Here is a 26,263-nt window from a genome sequence, read left to right as displayed (position 1 = left end):
GAACGGCGGAGGTTCCCATAGAACCCATACAGCCGCAATATCAGGAGCGCTTGGTCCCAAAGTCTTCACTCCTTTCTCGATCGTGACCCACAAGGGCATGTCGTGCAGTAGACTACATCGTGCAGCTGTTGAACACAGAGCAACAGCATGGTGAGTCCAGAATATTAGCATTAACAAGTAATGGGTTCCGGCACAGATCATTGGCCTTCTCGGAGCTCAACGGGATCGCGAACTCTCTGCCAAATTTTTGACTTCTGCCTACCATCGGGCGGTTCCTCTCGGCCCGATCCTTGGAGAAGCTAGCTGCAGCGCCGAGCCGGTCTTCGGGTATCTTGCCTGTAGTGTGTATAGGCTTCGGCATATAGGGATGGGCCCATTTTTGTGGGTCCAAGACTATGTGTATTTTTCATAAACTATGCAGAAATATTGGTTTTGGAGGCGTAAGATATCACTTTAAATACCTCATATATATTGAATGAGTGAAAATATAGCTTATAAGCTTATATATAAGGTACGGGAATTTATACAGTCACTCCCTAAATTGATTCCGTCACTCCCCAAACACCCAATTAGGAAAAATCATAATGTCAAAAGTTCCACATGTACATCGGCAGAATATTTTTCTGCCACTTTTATCGCTACCCACAACTACGGCTGAGCGGACGGGAAGCCCTGTTCTCCACACCCTTGGTCGTATGTGCTAGGTATTCCTTTGAATGGAATAAATAGTTCAAATATACAGAAAGATGTACTGTCGCATTGCGCAACTAGGGGTGAGTAGGTTGACTTAATTTGAACTAAATTTCATCGTCTTCATTTTGCGGGCTTTGCTTTGATCACCCGAGTTTAAATATTAAGTACATTTCCACCGGCCGGTATTCTGCTTTTGCAGTTGACCTGTTGAATTCGCATTCAAAAGAATAAGTAGGACAAGTGCGGTAAATTCGATCAAACAATATGACAGAACATGCATGTGCGCCGAGACATACGCGTACGAGGGCATTGGTATACTTTTTGCTAAGTATGGGCAAGTACGCAGCATTAGGCTTTCTGTAGAGAACCGAGGCTGTTTATCAGTTAATCGATACAACATTTGAAAGGCAATATATTCCAGCTCCACGCATATATTATTCAAAAACTTTTCAATTCTCTTTATCTTCCAAATCCCGAATCCCATTCTCCAAGTCAGGCACCTTATGCTTCCCGATACCGAGCCTCTTCCTCCACTTGGTCTCTTTCTTGAGCCGCGCTCTACGCCGCCGTCTTGGCGCATAGTTAATGGGAGATTCGCCTCCAATGAAGATGAGTGTATCGTACAGACCACCCCCAGTAAGACAACCACTGATGGTAGCCACCCAGCAGCCCCAAAACCACCATCCTTGATGATTGGTGAAAGTTTGCCCGCCATAGCCAGCCATGAGGGCAACCAGGCGGGGTCCAAAGTCCCGCACAGGATTCAAGCATCTGTTACAGTCAGTACTTAATCATAATTGAAAAGCAAGGGGAAAATCTTACCCTCCCGTATTGAACCCCAAGCAAATACACAGGACGTAGATAACGAGGCCGATCACAAAAGAGTGCATACCGGCTCCTGGAGGTGCGTTGCTATCGTCACCCATTGCAAAAATAACACAAAGCAACACCACGTCGGCGACATATTCTGTAAAGAAAGCAGTCGCGGAGCTGATATGGTCAAGTGGTTCGGTGTAGAATCCAAGTCCTGATGTCCCTGGCGATGTATTCGGTGCTAGGGTCAGGATCGAATCACGATACAAACAGTAGGTCAGACCCGCGGCAGTGATTGCGCCAAGCAACTGGGCAACAATATAGTAAAAACATCGTCGACCTGGGAAACCACGGAAGATCCAAAGCGTAAGAGAGATTCCTGGGTTCAAATGTGCACCAGATATACCACCAGCGAGGTAGATACCGATCATAAATCCGAGGCCCCAGGCCCAGTTCTCTGAAAGACGGCTTCCCGCTGATGTCCCACCGGTCGATACTGCGAGTGTGCCGCATAGGCCGATGAGGATGGCGACGGTTGTCTATGATTATCATTAGTAGTGTGCATCGTAATGAATCAAGCTATATATCTTACCGCGAGGAATTCTGCAAAAGGCTCCTTCATCTGGTGCCTGATTTTGACCCAGCGATTCAAGAATTCTTCCTGTGGCTGTTCCTCCCCCGTTCGATTCTCCAGTTGATCTGAGTCCTGAGCCACATTTCCTTGACTGGCTTCTGATTCCATCGGACGAAGAAGGCCATCGGGTTGCGGGGCATAAATAGCATGTTTTTTAGCAAGGCCTTGCTGCGCTGTAGACGAATAGGTCTGTCCCTGCCCTTGGGAAGCTCCAGACTGCGGCGGCGGCATTCCAGGCGTTGCATCCATCTCTGGAGCGGGAGCTGATTCACCCGGGGGTTCGGGCTGTTGAGCAGTTTTTTGACTCTTTTCATCTCGACGCATGCCAGGTCGGACAACACGTGGAAGAGGCTTGGCTAGCCCCCAGATTGGCTTCTCATTTTCGCGTCCGTATTTCGGGTTTCGTTGTCGGTACTCCGGCTCAACGTAGACATTGGCTTGTTGTGGTTGCTGAGGTTGGGCCGGAGCCATGTTATTTCCCGCTAGGGAATGACTTGGCCATTGATTAACCTGTTGTTGGCTCCATGTCTTGCTTCCCAGTGATGGGGGTTGGTGTCCATAGTACAAGCTGCCAGATTCAGTCGGCTGTCGAGCCACAGAAGGACGCGAGAAATCCGGCGGGGATTGTTCAGTCAGAGGTGTTGAGGAGTATTCATTTGGAGACATCTGTTGATGTTGTTTTTCTACTGCGAGCTGCTGTTCTGATGGCCCGGTAGTTTGGGGTTCGTCATCGATTTGCTTTTGAGGCGATGCGTTCAGTGTTTCTGTCGATGCTGTAGAATTGGGACTGCTATCTTGTTCTTCAATAGGATGCAATTGAGGTCCAGGAGGTGACCTGAGAGGTTCTTCACTATTATGTTTCGCCATAATTAATAACGCCAAAAAGCAGGATGAGAAATGCTAGCACGGGCAAAATGAACGCTCGAAGAAATGGAAAAAAGCCTCCCTTTAAGGAGATGGGGCTATATAGTATCCATCTCTAGGAGTGACACGCCGGAACGTCTTCCTGGTGTTCGGTGGCAAATTGCAGGATTCTGTTCAATTGACTATCCAACCAGACCCAGCATTGACGTCTTTAGCATGGATGTAACTAATAAGCTATGGGCCCACATGAAGATCGAAACGGAGAAGGTCAAGTAACAAGGTAAAAATACTCTTATCATAGCTCTTAGCTGCCAAGTGACATCAGCTCGACGTTCAGTGCACTATGATCAATGTCAATCTTTCCGTTGAGGACGCCGATGGTATCAATCTCAAACGCATATCGGCCCCCCAGGCCGGCCTCTCACGTTGAAATTTTTAGAACAGCAAAGCTAGTTCAAAAATTACAGCTCCTGATGACTCAAGCGACGGGGCTCAGAGGTCCATACTCCACTCTATGGCCCGGATACCATCCCGGGGGGATTCCCACCAATCACGGCCTCGGAAAAGATCTGGCCCGCGACCCGCGAATGAGGGTTTTGCTGTGGAAGTTGCACAATTGCCAAGATTTGATTACTTGCATATTCTCTTATTTTGATAAATATTGCCTAGGTGTTTCGATATTTCTTAAATAATTTGTTTCAATGCGTCATCCCTCTCGACTCCATTTTTTAAAGCTTCTTTGCTTCGATTTACGCTATAGTGACTTAATTATCTAAGAGTGACTAGTAGGGTATAGTTTGGCCGTAACGAGTCACCTGTCGCTCCAAGTTCAGACCCTAGCTGAGCGTGTTTTTCATCGAGCATTCTCTACGTGACAGAGGACTTCCGCTTTTGTCCCTATTTCGGCCTGTGGTTGGAATAAAGTGACGATTTTTCACGCAATTAACTTTGATCTTCAGGTTGAGCTCTTTAACCCAGGAAAAAAGGCCTAACTACATCGGAATGTTGACTGCCAAAATTGATCCTCTTTTTTCATGCATCACTGTTTGTTAAGGCATCAGCTTACTCATTACACGTGACAAATCACGTGCCGGTCCTTGTCATCTAGCTCTCTAGTTTACTAACCCCAATTGAAGAATCTCGTGGTCCTATGACCTATTTCCCAACACTGCGGCCTCCTTTTGGATATAAAAAAGAATTTGAATGAACGCTGCGCATGACTAGAAGTCTCAGACGTGGATGATTGAAGGATCTTTTAGCCAGACTGTTGGGCAATCCCCTTATATTGTTTATCTGTGCCTCGAAAAAAAAAAAAAGCTACTGTTTCTATTTCTAAAGTTCTACCTAGAAATAATACTCTCTATCCGGCCCTGATTAGCACAATAACATTTTTAAACCATCCGGGAGTGCGAGTCAGCCATGTGACTAGTGACCTCTCGTCGACCAAGAAACATATCTTGCGTGAAGTCGTGATAACACAGCGTAGAGACCGCTGCGGCCCACGCAGCCCGATATTATAGTTGCAGTGCTTTAAGGCTATGCTCAACTCATGTCGATGTCAATTTATGACTGAAGCAGCCAGTTTAAGACCATCTCCTTAAAGCCATCCGATCGGTCGTCGCTATCCTTATTGATGCGTCCCATAATGAGTGACTCGACTCCTAGTCTCCGAATTCCTCACCTATATCACCCACACTCACCCTAAGATCAAATCCGACGCCATTTTAGAGCTAATGGTGCATCAAGAATTAATTGCGTACTATGATAGGCTCAAATACGGCTGAGTGGACGGGAAGCCCTGTTCTTCACACCCTATGGTCGTATATACTGGACACACTTCGATTTGATTTATGTAGTGCAAATATGCAGAAGTATGCACTTTTTACATTCCACGACTGGGGATGAACAGGCCGAGGGGCAAGTATGCATGAGACAGTGTAAGAAGAAGGGCGAGGGCGGGTGAGACTAAGCTACTTAGGTATGCACGACTACTCAATATAATAATTTCTAAATTTGTCTATAAAGTGTGCCCAAGTCAATTGATGTACAACTATATTTATTTACTATTTAACCAACAGATTTACATGATGAGAGCCTCCTTGCCTTCCCTCAAAAGCACTGTCAGACTTAAGGAACTCGTTGTTACTCCACTTTTTCCCCAGACGGCAACAGCCCTTTCAATCCCCGATGACGGTCAATACTTCCCCACTTTTTTTCTCGGTTTTTACCCCCGAAGACCGACGGCTATCCCAAATCCAGCAACTCTGTCTCCTCATTCTTCCAACAGCAACGCGGCATACTCATGAAGTCAGAAGTGATTGGCTAATTCAACCGGAACTTCTCCGCGGTTCCAGCAATTCGACCAATTTGCTCCACATCGGGTGACCTTGAGAAGTGTGGCATGAGTAGGTTTACAAGGATGACTCGGAAGACATTATTGGCTTGGACTTGTTCAGACTTGGAATTGCAGGCTAGACTCGGGAGATCATAAACTTCGTTTCCCCACGGGGTTTGCATATACCCTATCTTCCCCCAAGTCCACTTGTCTCAAGCACCTTAATCTTCGTTTACATTTACTTTTTGACTGATTTTGCTATCGTCTACTTGCCCCTTTACAATTTGCCCCTATATCTTCTTGTATCTTCTTGATCTTCATATTCACTGCACTCTTCTAATTCTCTACTCCTGGTTAGCGATGTCCCAGGAAGGAAAATCTTCGCAGCCCAAGCACCAGCAGGAAGAGTTCGTCGAGTCTATTGAGGAGGAGCAAACTCACCATGCAACTCAAGATGAGCCCCAGGTGAACAAAGGCCAGCAGGATCAGGCGCTGCAGTTGATCGAAGATGTGGGACACTCAACCGTTCTGACTCCCGAGAACAACAAGCATGTTCTTCGAAAGATTGATCTCCGCCTGCTTCCCATAATGCTAGTCATCTACTTCCTCCAGCAGCTTGACAAGTCTACTCTCTCCTATGCATCGGTTTTTGGACTCCAGGAAGATGCTCATCTCCACGGGCACCAGTACTCCTGGCTGGGTGCGGTCGTCTATGTGGCTCAATTAGTTTTCCAGCCTTTGGTCTCCTACCTGCTGGTCAAAGTCCCAATGGGCAAGTTTCTGGCAGCCTCAACTCTCCTCTGGGGTATTGCATTAACTTGCATGGCTTCTGCGAATACTTTCGCTACCTTGATGGTGTGCCGGCTGTTTCTTGGTATCTTCGAGGCTGGATTGGGTGAGTTCCTGTTGTATCCGAAACGCTATGATTTCTGCTCTGACTAGAATGAAAAAGCTCCGGCATTTATTGCAGTGACCCAGATGTGGTATCGACGGCGTGAACAGCCTGTCAGATTGGGTTCGTGGTATGCGATGAATGGGGTGGTGAACATGGTAAGGTCTCTGTGGCCGGTATAAACTCAAAGCTAATTTGTTGTGCAGGTTGGAAGTTTGATCACTTATGGACTGGGACACATCAATTCACCTGTCTTTGCTCCTTATCAGGTGAGTGAGTTACTTATCTCAATAATCGCATTCTAATGATTACAGGTCATCTTTCTCTTCTTTGGCTTAATCACTGTTGCATTTTCAGCAGTTATTTTGTTAGTCAAGCTCTGTCCCACTATAAAATACCCTCATATTTATGCTTTTTCTAGTTTTTTCATGCCTGACTCCCCTGTCAAGTCGAAGTTCTTGTCGGAAGATGATAAATTGGTGGCCATTGAAAGGTGCCCGCTCCTGCGAACCTTTGAAATCCCTCTCAAAGCTAACACACGAGAAGACTACGAATGAACCAGCAAGGTATCGAAAGCCACGAATGGAAATGGGAGCACGTAAAGGAAGCATGCTTGGACCTCAAATCCTGGTTCTGGTTTGCTCTGATGGTGTCTATCTCGTAAGTGAAGCGCATCTTCTCGTGATACCTTTACTAAGCTTTACAGAATTCCAAGTGGTGGTATCACGACATTCGGTCCCTTGATTATAGAATCCTTCGGTTTCAACAGCCTCAACACGATTCTTCTCAATATTCCATTCGGTGCAGTTCAACTCATCGCTACAATGGGAGGTGCTTGGCTGGCTACCGCATGGAGGAAGAAAGGCCCTGTCCTCGCACTTCTGTGTCTCCCTCCGATTGCAGGATGTGTTATGCTCTTGAAAATCCCCCATGATGAGGCCCACAAGGGCCCTCTTCTTGTGGGGTACTACATCATCTCTGTCTACCCAGGAATCACGCCGTTAATATACTCTTGGTCCGCCGCCAACACAGCAGGGGAAACAAAGAAAAAGGTGACGACTGGTATTCTGCTTGTGGGACAATGTGTTGGTAATATCATTGGGCCCAATCTCTATACCACGGAAGAGGCACCGCTTTACCGTCGTGGGCTTCTATCTAACCTCTCGCTGTTCTGTGTGTTGTGGCTTCTAATTTTGCTTCTCATGGCTTACCTTTCCTTCCTTAACAAGAAGCACGAGAAGAAGAGGGTGACTCTTGGAAAGGAGGCCAAGGTTGTTGATCACTCTATGTTTGCGGTTGGAACTGTACCAACCGACAAAGAGGGTGTTCCCGTTCAACAGGTGGTTAACGACAACGCTTTCAAAGATCTGACAGATTGGCAGAATGAGGACTTTGTTTACGTATATTAGGGTCAAGGACTGATACTCGGGTAGTTTTGACGAGGAAATAGGAATGATTATTGTAGTTTCATATGTTTTATGATGGTATCTAATGCTTGTTAGTAGAACTACATTCGCTCTTGTACCTACATGAGCACCTACTACTCGCATGCAGGAATATATAATTCAAATTCGAAGCAAATTTATTAATAAAATCATTGATCTACAGAACTTCAAATGTTCCAATGTCCGTGCATCCATGGGTGCTGTATTCAGGTAAAACGTACATTCTTCTGGTAACGACGAAGTCTACCCGGCTAGTGATTTCGGCTTTCCGCAGTTTAATTCCTGATTATTTTTCCTAGATACATATAGACTTGAAAACCCCCACATGTCAGCGGCTTCTCAATATCCGGGGTCGTATAGTCGTGGGTCAATAGCCGATCGTCTCCAGCTCGGAGATGATCCCCGATCTCCGATGTATACTGCCCCACGTCACCCATAGGTTGTGCATTGCAACGCGGGGTCAACAATTCGAGCAGAATGTTACAAATAAAGCTTTCTACCAGGGGTATTCAAGCTATTCTCTGCCATTGCCCTCAAGAATCGACCTATCATCATAATGCCTCAGAAAGAAAACTCCCCGCGCGGGTATCAACAAGTGCCCTCAAGCGCTCAACAAGATGCCTCAGTTCACATCCGCAGTAGCTCCAAAAGCAGGAATCCTTTTGATTTCTCCTTCGAAGCTCTTCGCCAGAATCTTTTCCGTGTGACCTTCACCTCGCCAGAGCATGTCGTTCCTCCCTACCCGAGCGTCACCAAGCCCGAGACCGATCTCAAATATGTGAATGTGTTTGCCAAGTCCTCCGGAACATCGAAGACTATTGATGTTGGTGGTGTTACCGCTACGGTCGAGTGGGAGCAGACTCCTGTTGTTTCACTCGCGTGGACTGGCTCCGATAAGTTTTTGCATCGGGATTTGCCTTTACGCTCATACGTTGCTGATGGGGAGGGTATCGCTCACTACTCTGTACATGACCGAGAGGCATTGCATGTTGGCCTGGGTGAGAAAGCTGCGCCAATGGATCTCACTGGTCGCAATTTCCAGCTCTCTGCGACCGACTGTTTCGGATATGACGCCTACAACACCGATCCCCTATACAAGCATATCCCGCTGTTGATCAAAGCGACCCGGGAAGGCTGTGTGGCTTTGTTCTCGACAACTCATGGTCGCGGTTCTTGGTCTGTTGGTGCGGAGATTGATGGGCTCTGGGGTCACTTCAAGATCTACCGCCAGGACTATGGTGGTTTGGAGCAGTACATGATCGTGGGAAAGACTCTACAGGAGGTTGTCCGGTCCTACGCCGAGTTGGTGGGGATGCCACTGCTCGTCCCTCGATGGGCCTACGGCTATGTCTCAGGCGGATACAAGTACACAATGCTGGATGAGCCTCGTGCCTCTGATGCACTGGTTGACTTCGCCGAGACATTGCAGAGCCATGGCATTCCTTGCTCAGGACACCAGATGAGTTCTGGATACTCCATCTCCGAACACGAACCTAAGGTGCGGACCGTGTTCACCTGGAACTACCACCGCTTCCCTGATCCTGAAGCGTGGATTAAAAAGATGCACGAGCACGGCATTCGTCTCATCAGTAACATCAAGCCCTTCCTACTCGCTTCCCACCCCGATTTCAAACACCTGATCGATTCCCGCGGTTTCTTCCAAGACGACTCTAAAGATCCCGGATACATGCAACTATGGAGCGCCGGAGGTGCCACAGGTGGTGAAGGGTGCCATATCGATTTCACATCCGAAGCCGCCTTCAAATGGTGGTACGATGGAGTCCAAAAGCTCAAGAAAGTCGGCATCGATGGTATGTGGAACGACAACAACGAATACACTCTTCCCAACGACGACTGGACTCTAGCCCTCGACGAATCAATGGTAAACAGCCAAGCAAAAAAGTTCACCCCCAACAACGTCGGCCAGTGGGGTCGCGCCCTCCACACCGAACTAATGGGCAAATCCTCCCACGATGCCCTCCTAAACTTTGAGCCAAAATATCGCCCCTTCGTCCTAACTCGCAGCGCAACGGCCGGCACAATGCGCTACGCATCAAGCACCTGGTCCGGAGATAACGTCACAAGCTGGGAAAGTATGAAAGGAGCAAACGCCCTTTCCCTCAACGCAGGCATGTCCCTTATGCAATACGAAGGCCACGATATCGGCGGCTTCGAAGGTCCCCAACCTTCTCCCGAGCTCCTACTGCGCTGGATCCAGCTTGGCTGTAACTCCATCCGCTTCACTATCAACTGCTTCAAGACTTCGCCCGATAACAACTCTGTTGGAGAGGTTATTGAGCCGTACATGTATCCTGAAATCACACCTTTGGTTCGTGATGCTATCAAGCGTCGCTATGAGATCCTGCCGTATATATACTCGCTTGGTCTTCAGAGTCATCAGTTCGCGACCCCGCCGCAGCGCTGGGTTGGATGGGGATACGAATCTGATCCGGAGGTGTGGACGAAGAAGCTCAAGGCGGGCGATACGCAGTTCTGGTTTGGAGATTCGATGCTTGTCGGTGGCGTTTATGAGCCTGGTGTGAACGTTGCGAACATGTATCTTCCGAGGAAATCGGGCTCTTTCGACTACGGATATGTTAATATGAATGCTCCGTATACCTACTTCCCGTCTGGTCAGTGGGTGGAGATTTCTTCTGAATGGCGGGAGAGTATTCCTCTCATTGCGAAGATCGGAGGTGCTATTCCTGTCGGAAAGAATGTGCATACTCGTGTGCCTGGTGATGATACGGCTGCTTCGATGGGTGTTAAGGAGCTGGATGATTATCGGGGTGTGGAAGTTTTCCCGCCGAAGGGGTCTTCGCATGGAACTGTATTTGAGAACACTTGGTTCGAGGATGATGGTATTGCACAGTTGCCGAAGATCTCGAACTATACACTCACTTATAGCTCTACTGATGAGAAGGTGATTGTGCACTTCCAGCGTGATGAGAGTAGTGGGTTTGTGCCTGCTTGGAAGGAGCTGGATGTTATTCTTCACTGTGGTGACTGCCGTGCAGTGATTAGCTCTTCTGGGCAGGATATTGTGGCGAGGGGTGCTGATGCACGTGGTCGGTTGGTGTACACTATCAAGGCTTGATATGTGGGATGATGTCGTGTGGGCCTGATCGGGCTATCCGGGTTATGAATATAGAGTCTCATACTTAACATAGATGGATTGTTAATGTTCATTTTAATCTTTGTACTTGATATCAATCGAATACTTGATTTAAGCTACACATTCTAGCTTAAGCCAGGTTCCATGGCAACATTCACTACCTAGCAGAATCAATGGGAAATCAAATAAAATCCATGCATTTATGAAAAAAGACTTGTTAATACACGATGTTGTAACACCAACAAACAAGGAATCATCTATACAGTACAAAGTCCGACGCTCGAATGCAATGTCGGGAGGATATATTACCAACCTATCAAGACATGCAAGGACAGCAAAGACAAGCTAACCCTACTTCTGATTATCAGCTCCAGGAACCTCACCGGTGAACGGATCCAACTTCAACTCCCGCGAAGTAATAGGCTTATACGTCAACTCGCCCTGCTTAGCCATTTCCATCCTCCTCTTCTGTCCAGCCTCGCCCGCACGACCCAAAACACCCGCAATAAGCCCAACAGCCTGCAAACTATCATCGTTCGCAGGAATGGGATATGTCAACCGAGTCGGATCCGCATCAGTATCCACAATACCCACAGTAGGCACATTATTCAACCCACACTCATGCAGCAAGACAACATTCTCCAACGGATTGAAACAAACAACCAGATCAGGCTTCACGGATGGCCGATCCGCAAGATCCTGCTTGAACTCAGGCAGAACCTCATCCATCGCATTCACCACCTGCGTCTCGCAGTGGCCCAGGATCTGCTGACCGTTCGTCAGAGAGCCGGGGATCCAGCGCTCGAAGATGTGATAACCGCGCGCGAGCTCTGCAGCGCGGACGACGGCGGGCTTTTGGCCCTTGCGGGTTCCGACGAAGAGGATGATACCGCCGCGGGCGGCGACTTCTTCGATGACCTTTGCGGCACGGCGGAGATAGGCGGCTGTTACGTCGAGGGAGATTATGTGAACACCTTCACGGATACCGAAGATGTAGCGACTGTTCTGCGGGTTCCAGCGGGAAGTGCTGTGGCCCATGTGTGTGCCTGCTGCGAGGAGGAGCTCAAGGGTGACGTCTGATGGGGAGGGAGGGTTGATGAGGACATCGTGGGTGTGGACTTCCTCCACTCTAGAGCCAAGGGCGTTGAACTTCGCTTCTGCAGGTGGGAAGTGGATTAGTTTGATATCTTTTGAGGTGATAATAATTCATGTTTGGGCTAGGGGAATCGGAGTTACTCACTTGACTTTAGTGAGCCCTTCCAAGCCTGGCTTGGGGTCGGTTGGCGTGAAGCCTTGACAACTTTTGGGAGAGGGGTCGGAGAAGGGGTTTGGACTGCTGTGTCGACTGGTGCCTCGGAGGAGAAAGAGCGACTGTAGACCGGGGCGCGGCGGCTCAAAGCCAGCAATTGGCGGCCTAGAGACAATGGTCAGTTTCTCAATCAATTTATTAAGGCAATTACAAGTCACATACTTTGCCGCACACCAAGTTGTCGTACAATCATGTTGGGTATCGTTTTCTGAATCGGAGCAAAAGCGTGTTCAGGACTTGAGTTCTCCGCGCAACTTTTGTCAGACTTTCGGTGGCCTAAGGCAGAAAATAACTTTTGACACCTGAGGCACAAATATTACAAGGCCCCAAGGCTACCACACTAATCCCGATATAGACACGGGCTGGACTGATCTTTCCCCGCGCAGTGGCAAATCCCTACATTATCTGATGTAATAGAGTGTCGATCTTCACAATGCAAAATTTGATTCTTGTGGATTCTTGATATTGATGCGAAGATAGTACACATAAGACCATGAAATGAAGCCATGGGAAACGATCAAAAAGCGATTTGGCAAAAGCACATATGCCAATTCTCGCCAAGGTAGCAAATAAAAAGGAAATTCATGAGTGTTGCAAGGTCATCACCATAGGTTTACTAACGATTAAAGCAATGCAAAAGAACGAACAAACAAGATCACAGTCGGTCGTGGGTATCAAGGCGTAACAATCCCTTTAGCGCTTGTTGAAGAAGCCACCGAGCTGGTCCATCATGCCGCTACCGTTGTGGGGAGGAGGGCCGGGGGGGCCACCGTAGGGGCCGCCGGGACCACCCTGAGGGCTGCCGTCGTGGTTGCGGTGCTTCTTGATGGCATCCTCAGCAATGCTGCCGATGATGGCTCCACCAATCGTTCCGAGGAAGCCGTGATTGGCCTTGTGGCCAGCGAAACCACCGGCTGCGCCACCGGCAAGAGCACCCATGAGACCACGCTCGCCTTCCTGGGCCTCACCGGGGGCACCCTGCTGCTGCTGCTCGTAGTAACTGGAATCAGGTCAGTACCATATTCGGGATAAAAGAGAAGTGAGAGTGGCACATACCCTTGGCGGGACGAATCCTGGCCATACTGCTGCTGCTGCTCGCCATACTGGTGCTGAGATTGCTGGGACTGCTGGTTGTAGTAGTCGCTGGCACCACCCTGCTGGGAGTGGCCCTGTTGACCGTACTGCTGCTGCTCGCCATACTGAGGCTGCTGAGACTGCTGGTTGTAGTAGTCGTTGGAACCCTGCTGGGAGTAGCCTTGCTGGCCATAACCCTGTTGCTGGGGGTAGCCCTGCTGGTGGCCGTAGCCTTGCTGGCCACCCTGGTTGTACTGGTTGTTGTCGTAGTAGCCGGACATTTTTGAATTTGATGATAAAGTGTTGAGTTGTTAAGTTGAGAGGAGGAGGGGTGAAAAGTGAGGTGTGGATGATGGAGAAAAGAAATGAGGGGCAGAGCGACGTGACCTTTTTATAAGAAGTGACCACAGGGCTGACGGGGCCAAAAGACCCCCACATGGCCACGCAAATTCACGGAACGCCGAGAAACTACGGAGGCGCAGTTGCACCAAAGCACCGCCACATGTCGCTCTGACATATGTACGTACGGACTCGGAGTTAGCATGCAGTCTACAGGGCTGAGTCTCCTGCATACCCTTCTAGGCTATAGTTACGTGGCATCCAAAAATAGAGGAAAATCCCTTTCGGCAGTTCGGCTCAGATCTTCTAAATCGTTCTAAAGTTCCTGCCAAGACTGATTGGGCTCCTGCACTTCCGCGCGAATTCCGGTTGCCTAGCGGCTAAGCCACTCTTTCTTGGCTGTGCAAAATTCGGTTAAATATTTCTCCTTTAGATTCATAAGATTCATAGCATAAACCTCCGGGTATCCCGAACCATTAAATGTACGGAGTAGTAAGCAACAGAAAGAAAGTTACCCGAACTTTCCATCCAACCTTCAGGTCTGGTGACAAGAAGGTGATGACCTTTCTCTTCATGTTCACTCATTGGCCCAAAATTGAGTTTGGCCACACACCATAATAACATACATATTTGCTTATTTCCATACCATACAAGTCATTCACAGTTAGTACCTACTATAGACGGTAAACAAACAAACACAATACTCGTAACATATCCTTACATGAAAGTAAGGGCTGGCTGGAACCTGCAGAATCCCCACTTCATCACCATCACACAGCATAAAAACAAACTACGAGCCCCTAAAACCCACCAATGATCTACGCTACAGAACTGGGATGAACATGTTCGTGCCAATAGATCTCATTTCTCCTCGTCATTTCTACATGTAGATGAAAAACTACAGATGGACTCGGCTCCAATCTCTATTCTTTTTTCGACCTCTGCATCAGGCTCCGAGGGGGAATGATCGCCCAACCCCTCTTAACAAAGTATAAAGGGGGCGTCAGTACGGTCGGCCGACCTTTCTTTTTCATAGCTGACAACTCATTTCCATCCATAATCCCGTGGACAATATGATTTGGCGAGCAGGGCAGATATCTCTCTTTCTTTTTTCGATCCTCGCAAATGTAGTTGCACATCATCAGCCGACCGTCTACTTCATTCGACATGGCGAGAAGCCTGATGACCCCAATAATCACGAATTAAACTTCGCTGGGAAGATGCGCGCGCAATGTATACGCGATATCTTTAACGCGAACTCCGGGTACGACATTGAATACATCATGGCGCCGACTACCAATGAGAGTAGTAAGTAGGGTCTGTGGATTACTTACTAGATCAGCGGCTGATTTCTTGTTAGCCGGCGATCATGGACGACCTTTCAAGACTGTTATTCCTCTTGCGGAGGATCTTGGTCTAAAGGTGGATCTGCACTGTGATAGTCTGGATCCACAGTGTGTTGCCGATGCGATTCGGTGGTATGATGGACCTGGTAATATTCTTGTTTCGTGGAGACATAGGACTATAGCGAAGATTCCCAAGTTATTGGGGGTAACGCATCGGGTCAAATATCCCAAGAAACGGTAAGCTGATTCTTTTTGGTTGTGAGGTAGGGCTGATGTTTGAGTAGGTTTGACATTATGTGGACTCTTCCATACCCTTATACTGAGATTACTGAGATCGAAAGTGAGGGCTGTTATGGCCTGGATGACAACCCGGGGTTGATTGTTCAAAATTGATGGAGATACGGCATCATAATTTTGACGTGAGAATAAGGTTGAATAAATGAATAAACTGTATAAATTAATGCGTGAGACAATTAGTTCAACAAGATCTATTTCGGGCATAATCATGATTCTCGGATGTGGCTGTGCTACTAGAGAGGCTTAGCCTATGTAGGCAACTCCGACAAGGCTGTGCGGGGTCGTGACTCGCAACGCAACACTTGCCGTTTACCGTAATCGCGATCTTGCCGATCATTTGAAACGGGATCTCAGTGGCAAATTCAGCCTTGTTGAAAGGGATTAGACCCGGGGGTCGTTGCCCCTACGGCCCGATCCTTGAAATCACATCATTGGGGGCCGGACATAGACTTGAAAATGGTAAGAACATTATTAGAAATGGCGGGGTGAGCAGTGAACACTGTATTTTGGCCCCATTCACTTACATGAATAGGTGGCCTCGAATTCGAATACTGTAAAGAGCATCGTTGTTTACTGTTCTAAGGTAGTTTTTCGTTATAAGGCGATTAACAATTTAATTCGTACCATAATGTATAACATCCATCTACAATTTAAACCTAAACGGTAATCCGCCTCGCCTTCAAATATTCATAATCGGGCATGGACCCCCTAACAGACTCCTCCAAAAGCCTTCCAACCTCCTCCCCAAACTCAACTTTCCACCCCGCCGCCTCAGCATCAATATCCACACTCTCAGGCGCCTTATCCTTAACAATCCCGGAAGAGTTCTCCAGCGTAGAAAGCATAACGACAGCAGCCTGCTGATGCATAATCACCTCATCAGAATTTGGATCCGCAACATGACACCCCCATTTAGCAGATTTCTTTTCATTCTTCCCTTTCCACTCAAACTGCACAACACTCTTATCCAGCCCCGTCCTTTCACAGAACTCAAGCACAACCTCGGGATGATGAATCAGATCATGCGCATCAATAATAGGTGGCTGGATAGGTGCATCAGGCTGCTCCATGCACCAGTCATATAACTGGCGTGTCCAGTGCATATTCATATTCGTGAAAGAGGCACCCTTCACCCCGTCTTCGTCCATCATGCCGTTTGCTGCGAGCTTGCGCATGGCACGGTACATGGACGGCCAGGAGAGTGCGGGGTGTCGGATGATGAAGGCGAATTGCCACGAGCGTAGGTACTCGTCTGAGAAGAGCGTCTCATTAGATCGGGAGTATGTATTTGTTGTGCCGTATTTCTGTGGGGAATCGAGGCGGAAGGCATTGAAGAAATCCTCGTCGTGGGTGCCTGTTTGTAGTTTCTGGAGTGCGGCAGGGCTGTAAAGCCAGTATGCGTGTTCTTTGGTGAACATCATTTGGTTCTCATTTTCGGCTTGGGTGGATGATGCTTCTAGGTTGTTGAAGCAGTCCTGGACGGTGTGCTTTACTTTGCGTTTTTCGTCGTCGGTCCATTGGTCGATTGTTTTGTTTATGTAGCAGTCGCTATGGGCGGCGGCTTCGATGAATGCTGGGTAGAAGAAGTAGCCGCCTTTGGGGCTGGTGAATAGGTTGGGCTGGTTGGGGATGTTTAGGATTTTCAGGAGTAGGTTGGAGGCTGATCGGGGGATACTGGCTAGTAGGAGGCGGCGGGGTGTGGCAGCGGGAGTGCCGTTATGGGGTTCGGTGCCGGACATTGAGATGATAGGGCTGGTGGTAAATAAGCTTAATCTTGCAAGGCAATGAGAGCGCAGGGAGATGGCTACATTCTGGGGGCATATGGCGTGATTAAATATCTATAACTTTATGCCGCTAAAATTGTCAGACGGGCTAGTTGAATTTGTTGGGTGTTATCTTTTCTCCTTATACTCTCCTTCTATTCGTCGCAATTGACTTCTAGTTTCAGGCGTCCTTCCAATGCAAGGCAGCGGGGTGTCAATGTGTAAAATTCGGAATTTAACCGGGTCCCGACCTCGATCTGCACATTATGTTGCTCTTCTAGGTAAATAGAGGAGAGGCAAGGCTCTCGGACTGTCGGGACTTAGGCCCCCCGAGGATTGGCACGGTACCTTGGTAGCCAATGGTTGATCATATCAAACCCGTATGCCGCATGATTGGACTCGCTTGACGTTCTACGCATTGAAGCTAGAGAATAGATAAAGCCATTACGGCCAATTGAGGGTGAAATGGGTAGGTGGGGTTTCTATTAGCTGGCTCCACTGGGAAGTTTCAGCAAAGAGATGCAGATAACCAGTAATGATTGTGTGACGTTGCCATTCTTTTGATGATGGGTCTGTGAACGAGGCTCAGTGAGTTTCCATTGCCTATGTCGATCACTGGCTCTCCGGTGTATTATCAGAAGTCCAGAATACGAGAAATGAGAATAAAGCACTTGAGTGTCGGAAATCCGGGACTGCTAATCATGACTAGTGTCGGAGAATGCCGTCAATATGTTTCTCCAACTAGGGAGGTCATAATCTCGCTTGCGAGTGACCCAAATAGCACCACCTGTCTAGCATATATCGAAAGCAGTGCATGATTCGGTTCTGCACAGGTCTCATTTTGTGGAATCTACTTCGATGGAAATCCATATATGAAGCAAAAGAAGCAATCTAGAGCAGTCAAGAATGAAAGATTGAAAAAAAAAAAAAGCAAAAAGAAACTCTCCCTCGGGGAATCGAACCCCGGTCTCCCGCGCGTATTAGTGTTAATGACAAGCGGAAATCATGACCCCTAGACCAAGGAAGATGTGTTAGTCGAGTTACCACTCGACCACTTGGTGCTGGTTTATGTAATTCTTTGATTTTATGGTCTTATAAAGGAAGATTTCAAGCTGGAACTGCGGCGGTCAACTAAGATCATTTAGTCGGAATTGATTTTTGCCATAGTAATTCTTGAGAGCTTCAGGTCTCGGAGTAATCAATTCTAGAATTTTTGGAAATGGTATTCGGAAATTCAATAGGAAGTATGCATATAAATCATCTACCTATGTTAACAATGGCCTATACAATAAAAATTTACACAATGTTTCTATACAAATCAACCAAGGACTTAGCTGTCCAGAGGACTCTTACAAGTGAACGATGTCGTCACACTACCGCTGTAGGCCGCCATCAAACCTGTGATGGCAGAGTAGGCACCAAGTCCAGCGAGAGCCAATGCACCCAGGAAGTAGAAGAGGTTGAAGGAACTAAAGATGATCCGTTTAGTGCCCATGCTCTTGAATCCACGAACGAAGCGCTTAAGGCCTTTGTCGTGGCGCACGGTCGCACCAGTGGAAGGATCAAATCCTTCGCCGTCAGCCATGGCGTACTTCCGGATCCAGAAAAGAGTGGCCAGCATCGGGGGGAATGTGTAGGTGAATTGCAGGATACAGAAGGCTGCAACAACGGAAGTCAAGCCCGAGAAGCTGGGGATACCGGCAGCCAGGACGAAGGCAATGGCCCAGTAAATTGGGATCAGAGCAACCCACATGAACTTGCCAGTCTTGGTGGTGAGAGGCGGGCAGCGGAAGAATTCGACAAAGATGTTGTTGTAGATCACTTTGACACCAATGTTTCCGTACAGACCAGCGGCGATGACACCTGAAAGCATGGCAAACACGTTACCGGCGGTCTGGATGCTGTATTTGCTGATACCAAGGTAGGTGGGGTTGATGGAGTACTGGCCCTGGTAGCCGTACATGAACAATCCGTACATCATGTAGCAGAAGTAAATGAAAGCCTGAGCAGCCCACATGCCAGTCAGGAAATCCTTGGGACGCTTCATCTCCGCCATGAATTCGGGGAACACCATGGCACCGCCGTATGCGAAGACAGCCTGCATGGCTCCAGTGATCGAGGCAGAAAAGTCGGCCGCGTCAGGGAGTCCACCGGTGGTCATGACAGCAGGGAAAACGCCATCAACGGGCGTGACCGAAGAACCGTTACCAACAGTGTAGCCGGCGGATTGGGTATAAGCGGTGTAGTTGGGAGGCGAGTGGGCAGCACCGCCCATGGTAACGAACATGCAGAGAAGGTTGAGCCACACGGCGACATTCGCCAACCATCCGAATTTCTGCAGTGTGCGAACCTGACCAAGGAAGAAACCAACCAGGGCCCAAACCAGACAGCAGATGATATAGCAGAGCTTGAATTTGGCTGCTTGAGAAAGTGCTTCTCCATTGGAGATCACAATCAATCCGACGTTCAGCAGCAACTGAATGCTCTGAAGGATATTGAAGAGGTGTCGCATCCATTGACCATACAGACGGAATCCCATGTCACCGAAGCTCCGCAGAGGGAATTGATACGAGTCGAGACCAAGGAAAGTATCCCAAAGCAGGTATCCAGAGTATCCGGCCAGGGAGGCAAAAACAGTGTATAGAGCGATACCGGGACTATTGAAAGTCAGTAAGCAAGTCTGAAGACAGTCATCTTGGAAGCTTACCCCCAACCCATAGTCGCAAACGCATATGGTAGACCAAATGGACCCAGAATATCTGTGGTGATCAGGTAGAAAATCGCACCACGGGTCGCAGTTCGAAGCGCTCGAGAAGCATTGGTCCACTCCTGATCAGTGATGGTCATGCGAGTAGCCGGATCACTAGTGTTCAAGGCAGAGGCATCCTTGCTGGTATCATCCGACTCTTGCTTGATACCACCATCGCTTTTAGAAGGGAAAATAATGGAGAGAATTCCATTCTCCGGTGTTGTCAGATGCTCTTCCTCAGCTCGAGTGAGCTGCGCATAGTGATGGTATTCCTCAAAGGTGACACTACTATCATGCAGCTTGCGATGCTGAGGGCGAACAGTACCAGTACCAGGACTATCGACGGAGAGGTTTTCAATGATCTCACGCTCTTTTTCGTGGAGGCGAGGATCACCCTCAACGGCGAGGTTTGCGAGCTGGGACATTTGTCACTGAGGGGAGGTGGGGGTATGAGTCAAGAGTAAAAGATACCCGGTGAAAAGAAACATGCGACCGGGCTCCTGTTTATTTAAGAGGATGTGGGACCGGGGTTATCGGGTGCGAAGCATAGAAGACCGAGTCACTAATGGCGCTGCCGGTAGCCGGAAACGGCCTTGAGGAACCAATGGTTGTCTCGCCATTTTTGAGTTCTGGTGCAGGAACATCCACTCTATGTCGGAAGAGACCGAAATGAAGGGATTTCCAACAAAGCCAAGTAAGTATAAGCCTTAATGGCTGAGCTTGGTCCCGTCACGGCCATTAGTGGCAAGTGGGTGACACGGAGATGGTGGAGATGGTGGAGTCTCGTTACATCTGCCATAAATCCAAATTTGACCAGTAAAAGTAAGGCGGAGACGCCGCAGAATTTTGGATTCAGGGTTCACTACGGGGCGCTTGCCAAATCAAGTAATTCGTCGTAGCTGTTCAATTACAGAGAGATGGTAAGCAGGGTACAGCTTCTGGTTGGAAATTGTCATATAGGGGGGCCGGATTTTCATCACAACTCCTAAGCCAAGTATCATTATCACGCAAACAAAGAGAATATGGCATATAAAGTTAAATATCAATGCAAAATCATGTCTCGAGGCTTCGCTCGCCACCTTCCTAATTGATCGATTTCTTTCTGGCAAGAAAGCCGCCTCCGATCCACTCATACCATACCTCTGGTTCACCGATGCTTCTAGATTACGTTTATTTTTTCTTCAAACATACTGTATAATTCTTTCTTCGCGTGGCGATTTGGGTTTCACATCTCCAGATTTTCTCCCCGCATCTGTCGATCTTTGAAACTAAGGAGAATTATACGGAGCATGCTTTGCTTGATAAATCTAGTATCTTCGGCTAGAGACGGGTCGGCAGACCACGGTAATGTTGACCCTGCAAGCTGCAAGGCTGCAGTATTGGCCCCAATGAAGCGTTTTGCTTTATCCAGATATTCTCGGTCCAGATTTTCCCGGTGCCGATAAATGAGGCATTTATCTATACATTAAAGCAGCGACTATTGGTGGAAGGCTTAGGTAAAGCAGGCTTATCGCATATCAGCCTCGGCTCAGGTCAACTAGTACTCCCTTGTTGCGAAAACGAAACAGCTTTTTTTTTTTGCTTTCACATCTCCCGAGGTCATTTTTTCTAGCCACTGGACACTACGCTACTAATTTGTCGGAAATTCCATCTTTATGAGCTCAAACTTACAGTTTACTCTTGAAGGAGTATGACATCAATACTCATTTCAATCTAGATACCCTGATGAATCAGTCTATGGAAAGTGACAGTCTAACTATATGGTGCTAGGAAGCACAGTAGACATCACAATCGATCAACAAGCATGAATAATTATTCGATAAGCTTGGTGTCTCGTGAAATGCAAATCATGCATAAGCAGATATGGATCACGTGATTGTATATGATGACATAATACATTGAATGTCAGCAATCCATCAGCAGATGTGGGTCAATCTTCACACTAAGCCTCCTTTGGTCTAGTTCCACTTATTGATGATCGATAATGCTTGGATAATCCCAGTCAGCTTCTACGGCGCTCGATACTTCAATCGAAATATATAAAGCCAGTATTCTCTGCTTTCCCTCAAAAATCTCATTCTCAAAATACATCAAGTGCCAACCAGTACACAATCGACTTCACACAATAATCATGTCGACCCCACTTGCCCACGCAAAAATCGTTCTTCGCCGTTCCAGCGAACGCGGATATGCAGAGCATGGCGGCTGGCTCAAATCCTTCCACACATTCAGCTTCGCCGGATACATGGACCACCGCTTTATGAACTTCGGATCCCTCCGCGTCCTCAATGAAGACCGCGTCGCCGCCAGAAATGGCTTTCCCACACACCCGCATCGCGATGCTGAGATCTTCAGCTACATTCTTAATGGCGAGCTCACACATCGCGATAGCATGATTAAAAAGGGATCGGAGGGTGAGCAGGGGAAATCTTTCTACCGTATGCACCGGGGCGATGTTCAATTCACCACTGGTGGAACAGGTAAGCATATCTTTGCATATGTAAATGTTTGTGCTGAAGCTAACGATATAATAGGTATTGCGCACTCGGAACAGAATGAGTCTAATAAGCCTGTCCACTTCTTGCAGATCTGGGCTTTGCCTTGGAAGAGTGGTCTCAAGCCTCAATATCACACTATGAGCTTTAGCGAGGAGGCGAAGAAGAAGGACTTTGTTCCTATCTTGTCGCCTCTCGCTGCTGGCCCTGAGGCTACTCCTGCAGAGGAAGCTGCTGCTGTGCCGAAGATTCCCAACACGATTCCCATTCATGCGGACTTTGTCATGGGGGCTGGTATCATTGCTCCCTCTACGACGTTCAAGTGGAATATCGGCGCGGGCGAGGCTGTTCAGTCTAAGAAGAAGCGACATGTTTATATCCATGTCCCCATGACGAAGCAGGGCAAGGCCAAGGTCAAGATCGGTGGCCGTGAAGACGCTGTGCTGGAGGAGGGAGATGGTGCATTTGTCTCCATGGTGAATGCTGGAGATTGGCTTCAAGTTGAAAGTATAGGAGAAGTCGAAGCAGAGGTGATTGTGCTTGACAGCGACTAGTGTGATTGTTATGTGCGATAAAATTTTCTAGACTATTTAATGCTATCTCATGAAATTTGAATATTCGGGCAAGACTCTTCTCCTCAGTCACGCCCTTGTGGCGTAAATACAGGAACCGAGCTGCAACACAACTTCCATACGCGAAAAAAATGATATTCACTTCAGACATTTCTTTCTCTTTAGCTTTAGGTACAGAGCTGACCCCATTCCATCCACATACGAAGGCAATACAATGAACAATTCTGCAAGTCAAGAAGGCTTCCAGCGACAGCTATGTCTCTTCTATGGCACACTAATGACTCCCTCAGTTGTATCCAAGATCTTTACAGAACCCCATCGACTCCAGCTTCAGCCTGTCATGATATCCGGATGGAGATGCAAAATATGGGGTGAGTACCCAGCATTAGTAGTTGGATGTGCCGGAAAGACTATGCACGGGGTGGCATGCGATGTTCAGAGACCAACGGACAGAGATTAGTCAATCAAGTATGAAACAAATTGGTACCAGATTCAAGATTGTCAGATTGAACTTTAAACCGGGATATCATTCATGAGCAAGACGGTTATTTGGAATGACAATATGGAAATTCTCCATGAGGACAAGTTGAAATGAAGGACTAGAAGCGAATGGAGTTTCTGTGATCACAACCACAGCATGAACATTGAACTCTCGCAGCAACCTGTTCCAGTTCCTCCCTCCACGACCACAACACATATTTTACAGACAAGGCCCGATATATCCCCATTTTCCTCCTTTTGATGAGATAGCACGTTTCATCAAAATGACCATGCGCACCAACAATGATCCCAACGGCATTGCTGAAATCAACAGAGACCTAGTTGGCCTTGTTTTGGTCCTCTTTCTCGTTCTGGCTTTTCTGCTTCTTGGCTACGCTACACGACTCGACGCCCGCCGGTAGGGTTTCCTGGCCCTTTGTCCGCCATTTATTTAACCAATCCTTCTCGTTCACTAGTCGGCCCGGTTACAGACACCCAGAATTAAGCAGCACGTGCTAACGATATCTCCCATGTATAGTGTCCAACCCGATGCCTTCTCCCAGAGGCTCCTGCAAGACCGCCTTCGACACGAACACAGTACCGGACCATGGGTATCATTAAGGGATTTGATTATTTCTTTTTGGGATGGAGCTACATCACCGATCTTATGGCTCCTTGAACTTCTTGTACGGATATCTTTACCAATCTCCCGATGGCTTGTCCCAGTGGTCGCAAGCGTTATTTGTACGATTGTCTTGGTGGCTTTCGCTTCGGCAGCTACGTTGATTGTTGTGGTCACTGCCGGAGTTCTGCTCGTGAAGGACAGACAAAAGCGGAATGCCAGGAAGAGACGCTATGTGATTACCAAAATGCCTGGCCGGTCAGCGCAGCCTTCCAGAGCCAACTTCGCAAAATGGCGACTGCTGAAACAACACATTCGTCGTGAGAATGCAACCTTGGGGAAATAGTATACTGTGCTGTGGATTTAACTATTTTTCTTAGCTGTCGTTGGGACGCTGTACATAATTGTCGACACTAGCCAGGTCTTTCTCTAATGAGCTATCTGGAATCTCATGAGCGCCATGTATTAGATGCAATTTTTGAAATTTATAAGAGCCACGTTAAAAGAATAAAGATACATAGACAACGCTTTCCAACAATAGTAACTAAAGATCACTCCCCGTTGTATCCTACCGTCACTTGGTAGCTGACCCAGACGAGTCTCACAGTTCTGCAATGACCAAAGACTACTAGGCAGGGGAAATTGGAAAAAGAAAAGCAAAAAACAACAGCTGCGCTTGAATAGCAGGCGATCGCGGTAACCACTGCGCCATTGCGTCAATCGACGCAACCAGGATTCGAACCTGGGCACCCGAAGGAAATCGCTGTACTTAAACCCTTACGTCAGACTGTTGCTAAAGTGTTCGGCAAAAAAGCGACCTATAAGGTGTCGGTGGCAACTTGTTTTGCGCCTCATCTCACGGCAACGCGTATCTCTCTAGTTCTATGTTGGATATGAATTAATCATGCAAAATCTGAATTGAATGATCGATTATTTAACGTCGCTGTATTGACACAGCTTAATGATATTTTACACCTGTCAAGCTGTCGTTTAAGCCAAAAAATAAAATGTCAGACAAGGCGGTCAGGCCGATAATCTCTGGCTAAGGTGTTAAGTTGCGGGATTTTCATGCCTAAGGTGTCTATAGACCGCACTGCTGAGCATCAATAGAACAGCCTGACTAGATGATCTTGACGTCGGCAGTGCTGAATGAACATACATCTGAAGGTGAAATAAAAAAGAAAAGGCCAAAAATCAACAGTTGCGACTGAATAGCAGGCGATCGCGGTAACCACTGCGCCATTGCGTCAATCGACGCAACCAGGATTCGAACCTGGGCACCCGAAGGAAATCGCTATGCTTAAACTCTTACGCTAAACTATTGATGGGAGAAATCAACATGTTTAGATATACAAGGGAGCCATCAGATATCAAATTCATTCTTTTGAACTTTCTTGCCTGATCAACCTTACGACAGTAACAATGTTTGTTTTTTGGATGTGGACATGTCTATCGCCATCCTCATTATTATTCTCATAATATGTCCTCAAAATCGAAAAAGCATTTGATATCCTTTAAGAGCTAACATTGCAACAAATTTGTGAGATTCAATGTTCAATGCTCATAGTAAATATATATTCTTTCTTGACGGATGTCCTTCCGTCAACTACCTACTACACCAACATATTCCAGGGTTCATCCACGTTTCTAACCTATCGACTGATACTTATGATTGACAAAGTATTTGATTAATATGATCAATAAAAGGCTAACATCACTCATTCACTATCTCATGTGCCACATTAGCTTCAATTGTTTCCTACTTGAGGTAAAAATTGCCTCTCAATCTCACTCGCTTCCAATTTATCCCAACGATGAAAATGTGCTTAACTCTGACAATAATTGTTCAAATGTTCTGTGAACCAGATCTAAAAAGTACATGCTGATAGGTTTTCTTCTCCAACCTCTCCAAAAGGCCGATGATCATGATAGAAATTTATATGCCAATATGCTAATAACCATAGCAACACTTGCAGTGGTGACATTATTTCGCTTCTTGACCGCATCACGACCTTCAAAATAAAATTAGCAAGAAATTACATAAAAATAACCTCACTGATGTCTCACATACTATCCAAGTCGTCGGCAGCCTGTTTCATAATCCGATAGGCCTCCTGGTAAAAGCCACACTCAAATAATTCCTCAAAGCCATGACCAGGTATAGTAGCCATTTGCATTACGTTATGCAATGGAGTTCCTAGCGAACATGAGACTGGTACAACATATGGGCCAGGTAGACGGGGATCAGCGCCATGTTCGAGTAGTAGCCTAATAAGCGGGATATTATCTTTCAGGAAATCCGCTGGGCCGTCGCCAACAACGCAATGGAGTGGGCGACCGTAGCTGCGACGATCATCGGGCTCGTGGTCCATTTCATTGGGGTTGGCACCGGCAAGAAGTGCTGCCTTCATATTTGAAAGTTTGAG

General features: G+C 47.4%; 11 protein-coding genes across 11 annotated transcripts; 5 read left to right on the top strand and 6 right to left on the bottom strand.

Annotated features, from left to right (window-relative positions):
* Positions 1–1,142: 1,142 nt before the first annotated feature.
* Positions 1,143–2,806, bottom strand: N7520_007393 (MIP/aquaporin family protein; the record flags this gene model as incomplete). Its single annotated transcript, XM_057141327.1, has 3 exons — positions 1,143–1,464; positions 1,516–2,045; positions 2,099–2,806. 3 exons carry the CDS (start codon positions 2,804–2,806, stop codon positions 1,143–1,145), a joined length of 1,560 nt encoding a protein of 519 aa, XP_056995333.1.
* Positions 2,807–5,699: 2,893 nt separating this feature from the next.
* On the top strand, positions 5,700–7,640 carry N7520_007392 (uncharacterized protein; the record flags this gene model as incomplete). Its single annotated transcript, XM_057141326.1, has 7 exons — positions 5,700–6,234; positions 6,292–6,389; positions 6,438–6,500; positions 6,546–6,598; positions 6,653–6,724; positions 6,778–6,891; positions 6,938–7,640. The coding sequence occupies 7 exons, from the start codon at positions 5,700–5,702 to the stop codon at positions 7,638–7,640; spliced, it is 1,638 nt and encodes a 545-aa protein (XP_056995332.1).
* Positions 7,641–8,232: 592 nt separating this feature from the next.
* Positions 8,233–10,773, top strand: N7520_007391 (putative alpha-glucosidase; the record flags this gene model as incomplete). Its single annotated transcript, XM_057141325.1, has 1 exon — positions 8,233–10,773. One exon carries the CDS (start codon positions 8,233–8,235, stop codon positions 10,771–10,773), a length of 2,541 nt encoding a protein of 846 aa, XP_056995331.1.
* A 369-nt stretch (positions 10,774–11,142) lies between these two features.
* Positions 11,143–12,293, bottom strand: N7520_007390 (mitochondrial 37S ribosomal protein uS2m; the record flags this gene model as incomplete). The annotated part of the gene is made up of 3 exons (XM_057141324.1): positions 11,143–11,978; positions 12,032–12,205; positions 12,263–12,293. 3 exons carry the CDS (start codon positions 12,291–12,293, stop codon positions 11,143–11,145), a joined length of 1,041 nt encoding a protein of 346 aa, XP_056995330.1.
* A 500-nt stretch (positions 12,294–12,793) lies between these two features.
* Positions 12,794–13,455, bottom strand: hel10 (putative high expression lethality protein Hel10; the record flags this gene model as incomplete). Its single annotated transcript, XM_057141323.1, has 2 exons — positions 12,794–13,100; positions 13,157–13,455. 2 exons carry the CDS (start codon positions 13,453–13,455, stop codon positions 12,794–12,796), a joined length of 606 nt encoding a protein of 201 aa, XP_056995329.1.
* A 1,131-nt stretch (positions 13,456–14,586) lies between these two features.
* On the top strand, positions 14,587–15,252 carry N7520_007388 (putative phosphoglycerate mutase family protein; the record flags this gene model as incomplete). The annotated part of the gene is made up of 3 exons (XM_057141322.1): positions 14,587–14,821; positions 14,874–15,096; positions 15,144–15,252. The coding sequence occupies 3 exons, from the start codon at positions 14,587–14,589 to the stop codon at positions 15,250–15,252; spliced, it is 567 nt and encodes a 188-aa protein (XP_056995328.1).
* A 560-nt stretch (positions 15,253–15,812) lies between these two features.
* On the bottom strand, positions 15,813–16,895 carry N7520_007387 (uncharacterized protein; the record flags this gene model as incomplete). Its single annotated transcript, XM_057141321.1, has 1 exon — positions 15,813–16,895. The coding sequence occupies one exon, from the start codon at positions 16,893–16,895 to the stop codon at positions 15,813–15,815; it is 1,083 nt and encodes a 360-aa protein (XP_056995327.1).
* Positions 16,896–18,249: 1,354 nt separating this feature from the next.
* Positions 18,250–20,093, bottom strand: N7520_007386 (putative amino acid transporter; the record flags this gene model as incomplete). The annotated part of the gene is made up of 2 exons (XM_057141320.1): positions 18,250–19,576; positions 19,627–20,093. The coding sequence occupies 2 exons, from the start codon at positions 20,091–20,093 to the stop codon at positions 18,250–18,252; spliced, it is 1,794 nt and encodes a 597-aa protein (XP_056995326.1).
* A 1,706-nt stretch (positions 20,094–21,799) lies between these two features.
* N7520_007385 (pirin family protein) lies at positions 21,800–22,717 on the top strand (the record flags this gene model as incomplete). Its single annotated transcript, XM_057141319.1, has 2 exons — positions 21,800–22,148; positions 22,203–22,717. 2 exons carry the CDS (start codon positions 21,800–21,802, stop codon positions 22,715–22,717), a joined length of 864 nt encoding a protein of 287 aa, XP_056995325.1.
* A 782-nt stretch (positions 22,718–23,499) lies between these two features.
* On the top strand, positions 23,500–24,183 carry N7520_007384 (uncharacterized protein; the record flags this gene model as incomplete). The annotated part of the gene is made up of 2 exons (XM_057141318.1): positions 23,500–23,633; positions 23,754–24,183. The coding sequence occupies 2 exons, from the start codon at positions 23,500–23,502 to the stop codon at positions 24,181–24,183; spliced, it is 564 nt and encodes a 187-aa protein (XP_056995324.1).
* A 1,577-nt stretch (positions 24,184–25,760) lies between these two features.
* On the bottom strand, positions 25,761–26,248 carry N7520_007383 (uncharacterized protein; the record flags this gene model as incomplete). The annotated part of the gene is made up of 2 exons (XM_057141317.1): positions 25,761–25,849; positions 25,909–26,248. 2 exons carry the CDS (start codon positions 26,246–26,248, stop codon positions 25,761–25,763), a joined length of 429 nt encoding a protein of 142 aa, XP_056995323.1.
* Between the last annotated feature and the right edge of the window lie 15 nt (positions 26,249–26,263).

Source organism: Penicillium odoratum, assembly GCF_028828045.1.
Source record: "Penicillium odoratum strain IBT 22623 chromosome Unknown utg000005l_segment0_segment0, whole genome shotgun sequence".
In the NCBI taxonomy this organism is placed as follows: Eukaryota; Fungi; Ascomycota; class Eurotiomycetes; order Eurotiales; family Aspergillaceae; genus Penicillium; species Penicillium odoratum.
The sequence above is the reverse complement of the archived record's forward strand: the minus strand, read 5'-3'. Positions and strand labels throughout refer to the sequence as shown.